Genomic DNA, 11,575 nt, shown 5'->3' on the forward strand with positions numbered 1-11,575 from the left:
ATCTCCCTGCAGCCCACCCGGAACTGGGATGTGAACTCCATGTTTCCTGCTCACTGCTGTGGTGTGCATCTGGTGCCTGGTACTTTGTTGGAAATTCCTAAATATTTGTAGGATGAGTGGCTGATTTTATATATCAGTTGATGACTGTCCTGATAAGATGAGGCAGTCTCCCAGATTCTGATCATCCCTGGCACATCGATGAACTGGCGGTCTGCAGAGCCGGCCCCCGATCAGTGCTGAATTTGCTGAGAAGAGTATCACTCATTCTGTGCAGAGCTGCCTGGGCGTCCAGCTGGCATTGCTCAGGGCATCCCCCTCTGTTCCCCTCGGGCTCTCTTTGAGCGCCTCCAGTCTCAAATACAAGCTAACAATAACAAATGAATACAAATACAAATTAATAATGACACCAGCAATACTAACATTCACTGAGGGTTTTCTGTGTTGGGACATCGCAGACAGAGTTCTGTTACATCCAAAATTAGTTTCGTCAGGTAAAGTCCTGCCCCCAAGGCTCCAAGAGACCTGGGTTTCAGCCTCAATCATGTGGCCTTGCAGAAGTTCCTCCACCACTCATTCTGTTTGTTTTTTAAATTAGAGGTTGGACAAGATTAGTAGATTGTGAACTTTTTTCTTTCCTGTTTTCAAGCAAGTTCTGCATCAGCACGCCCACATGTCAAGGAGTAAATGTGGGTGGACGTCTTGGGTTGAAGCTCCGGCCTGGGCCTGCTTTCCTTTTCAGTCCTGGACACAGCGCTTCCCAATTCCCAGGGAGACTTCCGGGAGGACAGGTCCCAAGCCCCCAGAGTTGTCTCATGTTCTAGGCAGCCCAGCCCCAGAGAGCAGCATTTCATGGCTCTACTCAGGGGGAAAGAAACCTTTTGTAATTGCAGACAAAGGCAGCTCTGGCTGGGGAACTTCCTGTTTCAGTGAAACAGAAGAGCAGGCAGCGTGGGGCATTCTTAGACTGTAGCGCACAGCGGAATCCCCTGAGGACCTGGAAGGGCAGGTGGGTTTGCAGCCATCACTCCCTCCCGACCCCACCCTGAGTCCCTGGATCTGGAGTGGGGGCCCGAGGCATCCGCATTGTAAACAGCCCTCTGCATGATTCTGATGCAGAAGATGCAAAACCTACACGTTGAGAATGATAAGCATGAGGGGAAGCAGAACATATGGCAGGGAGTCGATTTTAAGAAAGGCAGACGCCTGGTGCTGAAAAGGCAAGTTGAGGGAAGGGTGTGTGTACGTAGGAACCACTCAGGGATTTGGAGTTCAAGGGACTCAGCCCAGCATGCTGCGTCTCTCTGTACATGATGCGCAGGCAGGGTCATGGAAAACACCGAGCTGGGCTGAACCTGCCGGCAGCAACGCCCTCTGTGTCCTCAGACCAGGGGCTGATTTACGCTGCTGGGGAAAAGTCTATTCACATGTCTTATGCTAGAAACTTCCTCTGTAGCATTCTCTTCAACAGACACAGACCCTGGCCCAGTACGAAGAGGCTGCAGTTCTTCACGATTCCCAAGTCCACCTTCTCAACATTTAACCTTTAGTCACAACCGCAACGCACATTCTTTGAGCTCTCGCTGTGCACCCGTCTGTGCTAAGGGCTTTCCAGGCTGCATCTCACCTCATTTTCACAACTGCCCCACAAAGAGATGTTGTGTGGATCCCATTCTGCAGATGAAGTTTCCAGCACAAGCAGCTTGGTTCCAGATGTGTTCTCATTTCGCCCTGCCCACCCCACTACCTTCCCCCAGATCTTTAGGGAAACGTGGTGACCAGAAAAGCTAAGGGTGGCCTTGAGCTCTTAAAGGTTAGCTATTTGACTATGATTCTTTTTTTAAGGTTTTGCTCCTGTTTTAGAGTAATCACATAATTTACCCTACAAACCAGGATACTTTCTAAGAGTGAAAAGGGACACGATTAATAATTAGCCCAGGACAGCAGACTTAAACTCGGGCTGTCCCAAGAAGCCTGGACACAGAGTCACTGCATCTGTTTCAAACTTTGTCCTGCCCTTGACACAGACACTTCAGCCTTCAGTTTCCGCAGAGAACTTGGCCTCTGTCAACCACAAACTGGTGCTGGCCAAGGGCATTTACCTCTGCGGAGACTGACCCTTGTGCTGCTACAGCTGCTGAACTTCAACACTCCCCGAAGGGAGTTCACAGTGGGGAACGAGGCACTCTGTGCTCCAGGGAAACTGGTGGACCAGGCCTTTAGACAGATGTTTACAGGAATTGATTTCATGCATCTCCTTATAGGTAGAAAAGCACTAAACCCCTTCATGATGACATCAGCTCCTAGTGACTAGCAGAAAACCTTTTGTAAAATGAGTGCTTGATTGCATTGAACTCCCCCTTCACCAAAATCTTTTATATTGACCTTCCCCCAGTACCTCTTTGGAGGGTTTCCCAGAGCAATCTGAAGTGCTGTTTCCCGGGCTACAGCCCTCATGGGTGCGTGCTAAGTTGCTTCAGTTGTGCGACTCTTTTGGACCCTATGGACTGTAAACTGCCAGGCTCCTCTGTCCATGGGATTCTCCAGGCAAGAATACTGGAGTGGGTTGCTGTGCCCTCCTCCAGGGTATCTTTCCGACGCAGGAATTGAACCTGCTTCTCATGTCTCCTGCATTGGCAGGCAGGCTCTTTACGACTGGTGCCACCTGGGAAGCCCTCAGCCCTCATTTTGCCCCAAGTAAAACTTAACTCTCAACTCTCACGTGGTGCATCTTTTTTAGTTGACACCTTCACTTTACAGAGAAAATTGAAACCGCCAGACAGGACTCCCCTTCACTCCTTGCCACAGACAAAACTGCCTACGTCTCTGATCATCTTTTCTTAGTGTAAAGAAGGATCATTTTGCAGTCTATGGCTGGTTCTTTTTTCTGGGCTCTGAATCCCAGTTCGCTGTCATATTCTGGGGGCGATGGGGGCAGCCTAGCTCCACTGACCATCTCCTTTCTTTTCTGCACCTTCACTCCCCACTTTCTTCTCTTCTCAGCATTTAAATATGTTCATATCTCTCCCATTAAAAAAAAAAAAAGTCAATAGCATAAACACCAAGGTCCTACTATACAGCATAGGAAACATTCAATATCCTTGGTAAACCATAATGGAAAAGAATATGAAAAAGAATGCATGTATAGGTATAACTGAATCACTTTGCTGTACAGCAGAAAATAACACAACACTGCAAGTCAACGATAGCAATAAAGTTTCCCTCTACCCTCTTTTCCCTTCACCTCTAGCCTTTATTTCTCCTGCCTGTCAAAGTAAGCTTTTTAAGAGACTATGATTTCTAAGCTCTTGAGCAGGTCTCTGAAGCTCGAAGGTGAGCTGTCTCCAGGGTGCCTCTGGAGCCCCCTCTCTGCTCTTCGCCACCTCCCCCTTGGCCCCACCTGGTCAGGACGCTCCGTGTACTCTGCTCTCTCCCACCCCAGGGATCCTGCCCAGGCTGGTCCCTCACAAGGGACACTCCTTTCTCCTCTGTGTCACAATGGCTCCTCTGGCTGCCCTTCAACAATTTTCAGACTGTTGTGGTTCTTTCCAGCAACCTTCAAATGAATAATCACTCTTTTAACCCTGACATTTAAAACCATCACTGACTCAATGGATGTGAGTCTGAGCAAACTCTGGGAGACAGTGAAGGACAGGGAAACCTGGCGTGCTGCAGTTCATGGGGTCGCAAAGAGTCAGACATGACTTAGTGGCTGAACAGCAACAACAACAAATTTTAAAAGGTAAATATTGTATCAAGCATACAGGCAGCTCCCTTGATGGAATGGAAGACACATGTAGGTCTCAATGTGCTTTGCTGTGAGAGGAAATTTACCCATACAGCTAATTACCCACACAGTCATTACCCACACAGCTAATGGCTCTGCTGTGGGGGTCCTAGTCTTTCTAGATCTGATGAGAAGCTAAGAGAAAGCCTGATCAAAGGTTTGACCCTTTATTATCCCCCCATCCTTTCATCAGAGCAGGACCAGCTTTTCACCAGCCCATGGTTTCCCAAGGCTGTTACATCAAGAGAATTGGAATGGGAGGCTTATTTCTCATTAAATTATTTCCTCTAAAGACCCAGGCAGAGGAGACAGGGATCTAAGTTTGACTGGCTCAACTACTTTATCATATATAATAGTACAACAACCTAGGTTCAACCAAAACAGGACCTTTGGCAAGAACTTGGGTGGAAGTATTCTTTCTGGGAGACCATCCAGGAAGCCAATATGAAAGAATGAGGAGCATGAGATGGAGAAGGGAGAAAAGCCCATAAAAGTTGTGTTCATGGTTGGTTATTGCTGTGGGCTGAAAAACCCTGAAGAACAAGCCTCAGGATTATCCCTGGGCAGGGAATAAAGAAAGGGCAGGGAGGAAGGGCAGGGAGGCTGGGGCATTTATCCATCAACTCAGTGTTCCACTGACTCCAGGGGTTACCTCTGGGGTCTGTGCACTCCCCTGCACTTCTTGGCTGCATTGCGCCTGGGCTGATGCAATTCCACTGCTGCAGAGAAAACCCTGAAACAGAAAAGCAAAGGTGCAAACTTCAGGGTGGAGGTCACAGTCCCGGAACTGTCCACCGCTGTGCTGCAGAAATCAGCTGGGTCAAAGACTGCGGTAAGGGGATCCTCTGTGTTAGCCAGAATTCTCCCTGCCACAGTTCACTGAGGTGTCCCTGGGTCAGGAATGGAGAGATGAAAGGCAACACGGGGGGACCTCCCTCTGTGAAATTTACAATCAGAATGAAGGAGAACCTGGGTCACCGCTCTCGGAGACTCCCTCATCCATGGAGAGAGGGAGCTCAGAAAGAAGTTTCCTTTTTTTCTATTTTATTATTATTATTGGCTGCACCACATGGCTTGTGGGATCTTAGATCCCCAACCAGGGATGGAACCTCTGCCCTCTGCATTGAAAGTGCAGAGTCCTAATTACTGGACCGCCAGGGAGTGCCAGAAGGAGATTTCTTTAGAAATAAGTTTTCACTGTCATTCCCCATCTCATGGGCTTCTCAGATGGCTCAGTAGTAAAGAATCCGCCTGCCAGTTTAGGAGCTGCAGGAGATGTGGGTTTGATCCCTGAGTGGGAAAGATGCTCTGATGGAGGAAATGGCAATTCACTCCAGTGTTCTTGCTGGGATAATCCCATGGACAGAGGAACCTGATGGCTTACTGTCCATGGGTTGCAAAGAGTCAGACATGACTCAGTGACTGAGCATGCACATACCCCACCTTATCCCCCAAAGGATAGACAATGTTATGTCTGGCCAGCAGCCAAAGGAGGGGTCTTCAGGGAAAGGACACCTCGAGCTTTGACATGCATGCCTGCAGGTGAGAGTCCAAGGGGACCGGAGCTTCAGTCAGGCTTTGGAGAATTAAAACCAACTGTGGAGTAAGATGGGACTCCCATGAGGCAGCCAGGAAGGTGGTGCTGTGCTGTAGATCTCAGAATCTTTCAGGGCTAGGAATGTTTTGGTGGGCAACTGAGGACCACCTGTGAGACACAGCCTGCTGCTTGGTTGGCCTGAGTGCCATGGACAGTTGAAGGGGTGACGGGTGGAGATGAGATGCACAACCAGATGTCCAGGGGCTGCGGAAAGACTTTCAAAGGATGACTCAGAATAGAGACGCATCCTTCCTGGGTCAAGAATAGAGAGAAGGAACCAGCAGAAACGTGTAAAAACCCACAAAACTGCTCCTCAATGGAGTCCTTCTTAACTATCTGCCAGACTCACAGAGCGCAAAGACACTCAGCGGAGAGAACGATTCCACTCCCTGCCCACCCTCCTGGAGATGGGGAACATGAAGTGTGAGGTGGGGGGGGGGGGGGGAGGAGTTGAAGAGAGCAGAGGGAGGGGGAAGCTGAGCAGAGAGCAGGGCTTCTCCCACTCTCCTGTGTAAGCTTTTAGCCTGAAACAGACATAAGCCAGGGCAAGGGGAGACTGCTCAATTCTATGTAAGTTTAGAATTTTGTATATTACATGGGAAAGAAGTTCTCATTTCTGAACTGAGAGCAGAAAACCAAAGCCGAGTTTCTCATCTGTCACAGGGGAAGATCACCCCACTGAGTAAGATTGAAGAGGCAGTGAGAGATGGAAATGGAGCTGCATTTGGGTCGCAATCCATGAGCCAGAATGAAAAATCAGACTTCCGGGGCACTTGAAAATCATATTTGGAGAAGGGCTTTCTCCACACTGAACTTGGAGGGCTTAGTGAGGGTGGGCTGGGCGCGGGAGGAAGTGATGGAAATTATTTCTCTCTGCTCAATAAGTATAATGTACCATTTATGGAGACAGGTGTTTAATCAATCTGCCCATAGTCACCTTTTGTCTGATCAGCATATTCACTGCAGTGGCCCTGAAGGTGCCCCTGAATCCCTTTTGAAGAGAGAACTCATCTTCAGCTTCAAGGGGTGCAGTCAGCCGGCAGCCTCCAGCTGCAGCACGTGCAGGACCCACGAGAGACCCATGCACTTCCTGGGCAGCCCCAGCCAATGGCTGTGCACGGTGAGGATGCGGGAGCTCCACTCCAGGGCTCGCTGCTGAGTTAGTGAGACTGTCTGCTCAGCATCACGGTCCCAGGCTCTCCTTGCTCATTTCTGCTCCCTTACACTTTTATCTTTTATGTTCCCCTCACCCTCCCTCGCCCACACAGATTAAACCTCTTTTACTCCTAACTCCATCATCTGCTTCTCAGAGAACCTAACTCATATGCTCATCTTTTCAACTGAATTTTTTTCTTCTTTGCTTTAATACTATTTTTATTTTTTTATTTTATTTTTTCCCCTTTTTATTTATTATTATTATTACTTTTTACTTTACAACATTGTATTGGTTTTGCCATACATCAACATGCATCTGCCACGGGTGTACACGTGTTCCCCATCCTGAACCTCCCTCCCACCTCCCTCCCCATACCATCCCTCTGGGTCATCCCAGTGCACCAGCCCCAAGCTTCCTGTATCCTGCATTGAACCTATTTTTAAATAAGATTATGTTAAAAAAGTTTTCATACTCAAACTGAGACCTGATCTACCTTTTCAAAAAACTCCAACCCCAAGATTTGATAATTATATAAATTCAACTTTAAAAACTGTCTACTCCATTCTTGTCTTCCCTTAGCACATCTTACTCATCCTTGAGGTCTTAGCTTAAATATCATTTCTCCTCGAAAGCTTTCCCCCAACCTTCCTGACTTCAGCTTTGGTAAATCCTTTTATCACAGGTCCCCCAGTTTCCCTTTGGTAAGACTCATCAAACTTGCAGTTACTTGGCTGTGGTCAGTTGTTGGCCTCTGTTATCCATAAAGCCATGATCTAAACTTCTTGGTCACTGCTAATCACCCAGCACTTAGGACAGTGCCTGGGCCATAGAAGCTACCCAATAAATACCTAACTGAGTGTCACATCTGATCATCTAAGGTATGGGATATTGGCACATATCTGCCTCTAATTGTGCCCTTCATCTTGAGGGCATCACTCTTGCTCCTGATTACAGCAAGACTCATAGAATTGAGTACTAGAAGAAACTTAAAGATTATCCCATCTGAGCACCCATGGATGTCAGACATGCTGTAGAACATTCAACAATCCAAGATTGTCCAATCTTAGTTTGAATACGAAGGACAGAAATTACTTTCAAAGGCTACCCATTGTGTCCTGGACAGCTCTGATTGTCAGATTTCCTAGAGCTTAGTTCATTTCATATTCTCACAGAATGATTTAATATTTTTTGATAATATTGACAACATAGATAGGCTTTCCGGTCTAAACTGAGTGTTAGTCACTCAGTCGTGTTTGACCCTTTGCAACCCCATGGAACTTGGGGTTGGGGGAAGGAGTCAAAATTTCTCTTCCTATGAATAGTCTCTCAAATGGGAACCTAGCTAACTTGAAATAGAAAGACTTCATTCATTCATACATGCCAAAAATATCAGTTGGGTGCTAAATGTGTCTAGCATGGGAACCAGCATCAGTAGGACTTAGAGAGATGTCCCAAAATATGGAGTCTTCCCCAGGGAGATAAAGATGTTTATAAGATCAAATGATCACAGCAACATAGGAACTGCCAAGGGAGAGCTGAGGCAGAGTATCCTGAGAGCCAAATGACAGGGTTGGATAGAAAGTGTTTTAAGAGCTTTGCGAAGGTGGTACGTCTGGGAAGCCTGGGAATACAGGGGGCAGGGATCTAGGAAGGGTTCATTTAGGAAGTGGGATTTCAGTTGAGCACTATGGACAGGAAACATGAGGCAGTGGGTAAACCACCTTGCCAATCAGGCTGGAGACATGTCTTCCCAAGATGGACAGGGAGGGGCTTGGTGAGATGGGGAAGTTAGAGGGCAGCTAGCTGGGGGAACCACTTCCCTCTCCCCAGGACTGTCAGTCTGCCTCCAGCAGCATCTTGTCAGCTTGTCTTCCTTACAGCCTCCAGGGCTGACCAGGTCACACTCCCAGGACACAGGCTACTGGCATGGGAGCACTTCTGTGGCTGCTCCTCCTCGTGCTGTCCCAGGAAGGTGAGACAGACTGCCAGCTTCAGAACAGGAGTATCTCATTTCCTCTTTGTGCTCCTGTTCTGCTGGGCCTTGGGCTAGCAAGTCACTGCCTTTGGGACTGAGTCCTTCAGCTCTTCTGGAGTAAAAAGGACTAGGGTGTGACTTTAGTGCAGTAAAAAGAGATGAGGATACCTGTGGATACGGAAGGGGAGCAACCCCAAGGACAGCAAATGGAGAAGAGAGAATTTGGAGGGTGAGGTACAGATGGAAACCAAACCTTGGTAGGTGCTCGAGTCAGGTGCAGCGAAGAGCTAAAGCCAGAAGAGGCAGTTGGAGGATGAGATTGAGTGTGGGTCACAGAAACTACTCAACTGAGACTGAGACCACGCCCCACCGCCAGTCTCAGCAGCCCAGAGACACCACTTGCGTTGTTTCCATCTTTCTGAAGTTTTATTTATTTATTTACTTACTTGGCTGTATGGGGTCCTAGTTGCAGCACATGGGATCTTCATTTCGAGTCATGCAGATCTTTTGTCAAGGTGCACGAATTATTTCTCGTTGTGGCGTATGGGCTCAATAGTTGTGGTGCTCAGGCTTAGTTGTTCCCCAGCATGTGGGATCTCAGTTCCCTGAACAGGGATTGAACCTACATCCCCCGCATTGCAAGGCAGATCCTTAACTGCTGGACCACCAAGGAAGTCCTCATCTTTTCTTTCTTTATCTGCAGCTGAAGGGTACTCTGGAGATGGTGTGGATCCTGAGGAAGTGGTTGGGATTCTTCACGAGTCCATCAGCCTCCCCCTGGAAATGCCATTTGATGAGGAGGTTGAGAACATCATCTGGTCCTCCCACAAAAGGCTTGCCACTGTGGTCCCAGAGAAAGAGGGACATCCGGCTACCATCATGGTGACCGACCCTCGCTATGATGGCCGAGTAAACTTCCTGGAGCCCACCTACTCCCTCCACATCCAAAATCTGAGCTGGGAGGACTCAGGATCTTACCAAGCTCAAGTCCACCTGAGGACGTCCCAGGACTCCACCATGCAGCAGTACAATCTACGCGTCTATCGTGAGTTTACTGGGAACCATAGTGCTGCCTTTTCTGACTCTCCTGAGATTCCTACACAAAGGCCCAAGGGTCTTAGGACTCGGGGTTACGGCTTGAGGGCCTGGGACTGGAAAGCATTCTGTCTCCAGTGTGTCTGACCTCACTTGCAGGTAAAGTGACCTGGAGTAGCAAGGCCCTGGGCTCTGAGCAGTGTCTGTGGATGTGTTGTGAAAGGAGTCAGGGGCTTTGCCTACAGACATCTTAGGAAGCCTTTCTGTTCCTATGAGATTTTGCGTCCTGGGCATGAATGCCACCTCCATATATATATATATATTTTTTTTTTTTGGCTGCACTGGGTCTTCATGGCGGTGAGCAGGGGCTTCTCTTGTTGCAGAACAGGGGCTCTAAAACACGGGCTCAGGAGCTGTGGTGCCCTGGCTTAGTTGCCACGTGTCATGTGGGATCTTACTTCCCCAATCAGGGATCAAACTGAAGTCCCCGGCATTGGAAGGTGGATTCTTAACCACTGGACCACCAGGGAAGTCCTGCCACCTCCATTCCTAAGCCTTTTATCCTCCTCTTTGATTTGAGGGCTACTAATCAGGGTCTCTTGTCTACTTGAACCCAAATGCCCTCTTAATGCTTGTGACATCGGCTGATATTCTATCTTGAATCGTGCATACACTGATTCAACTATAAGTGCCTCTGGCGGGTGATAATATTTTCTAGGATCAAAGAGGCAGGACAGAGTTTGAAGGAAGGTGGGGTGCAAAGGTAAGAGAGAGAAGGCAAGGCGTAAAGCGGAGGTAGAAGATCCCAACAGCAGCTCCGTCATCTGGGCAGCTGCCCTGGGAACCACAGGTTGGATGGTGGCTGGGTGCTGTTAGTTTGGCTCCTTCCTCGTTTAGGTGAAGCAGGTCTCAGTGGGCAGCATCAGTACCCCAGTGTCGAAGAATTTAGGAAAACAGACCCAGTCCCTGATTACTTAGAGGGCCTTTGTGTTTCTCCTTCATCTAGAACGCCTGTCACAGCCTCACATGACAGTGAAGTTTGGGATCCCTGGGGAAGAAGGTGCCTGTAATATATCCCTGATATGCTCTGTAGAGAATGCGGGCCTGGATGTGACCTACACCTGGATATCCTGGGAAGATGGCGCTGACACAGCCCATGAAGGCGCCATCCTCAGAGCATTCTGGAGGCCTGGGGACAAGGCTGTCTCTTACACCTGCAGGGCCAGCAACCCTGTCAGCAACATCACTTCCCGTCCCATCCAAGCTGGGTCCTTCTGTGCAGGTACCAGGGTCCCAGAGACAGCCCCCAAGTCACTGCAGGGTCTCAGGGTGACCACACCCTTCTCCTCAGGAGAGAACGTGGAGTCTAGAACCTAACCCCTCCCGTAGAGACTTGACCCCTGAATTGGGGAGGGGCTTCCCTTTTCCTTGTGCTCACAGCTTGGAAGCTGGGAAGGTCCCTTCTAGGTTGAGATTACTCCCCAGATCACAACCTCTGAGATTCTGTGAAAAGAATATACATCCCTGAGCTACTTGCCAAGGAATCAGCTGACAGTGAACCTGAGACCTCCTCAGTGGAATTTGGGGTGGGTGTCTTCCCCTAAATCCAGACCTTCCCTCTGGTAAGCCCCTCTCTCCTTGCCTTCTCTGCCTCAGATCCTGGCTACCCTTTGGAGAAGGCCTCCACTTCCTTCTGTATTCTGGCCAAGGGACTGCTCATCCTCTTGCTTTTTGGAACCCTGGCCGTGGGCTTCTGGTTCATCCGAATCCAGACAAGAGGCAAAGTGCTGAGAATGAAGAAACTCAAGAGAGACAGAATGAGACTGAGAAGGAAGGGGCAGCCTGGCCCCAGCCTGAGCTGATGGCCCCTGGGGGTCCCTGTCCTGAGCATTGCTTCTTCTCAGCCCCAGGGGAAACTTCCTCCTCCCCAGGCTCATCTATTCCCAGGGGATCAAGGGGCGGGCATCTCAAGGGTCATGCTCCCGGAGGGAAGATTGTCTGGCAATAAAGTCAAACCGGGTGACCCAA

At 48.9% G+C, this 11,575-nt stretch overlaps 1 protein-coding gene across 11 annotated transcripts in view; it reads left to right on the top strand.

The window, feature by feature from the left end:
• Positions 1 to 11,575, top strand: part of SLAMF9 (SLAM family member 9) — a 61,261-nt gene that overhangs the window by 47,862 nt on the left and 1,824 nt on the right. For 7 of the 11 annotated variants that reach the window (XM_044944148.1, XM_044944145.1, XM_044944147.1 and 4 more), the window contains 4 exons: positions 6,348 to 6,501; positions 9,216 to 9,557; positions 10,554 to 10,829; positions 11,204 to 11,575. In XM_044944148.1, coding sequence (XP_044800083.1) covers positions 6,489 to 6,501; positions 9,216 to 9,557; positions 10,554 to 10,829; positions 11,204 to 11,409 — 837 coding nt within the window. In that variant the 5' untranslated portion in view covers positions 6,348 to 6,488 and the 3' untranslated portion in view covers positions 11,410 to 11,575. Of the gene's footprint in view, positions 1 to 6,347; positions 6,502 to 6,887; positions 8,510 to 9,215; positions 9,558 to 10,553; positions 10,830 to 11,203 lie in introns of those variants that run through there. The other 4 variants (XM_044944152.1, XM_044944143.1, XM_044944154.1 and 1 more) reach the window with 4 other exon arrangements.

This window comes from Bubalus bubalis, chromosome 6 (genome assembly GCF_019923935.1).
Source record: "Bubalus bubalis isolate 160015118507 breed Murrah chromosome 6, NDDB_SH_1, whole genome shotgun sequence".
Lineage (NCBI taxonomy): Eukaryota > Metazoa > Chordata > Mammalia > Artiodactyla > Bovidae > Bubalus > Bubalus bubalis.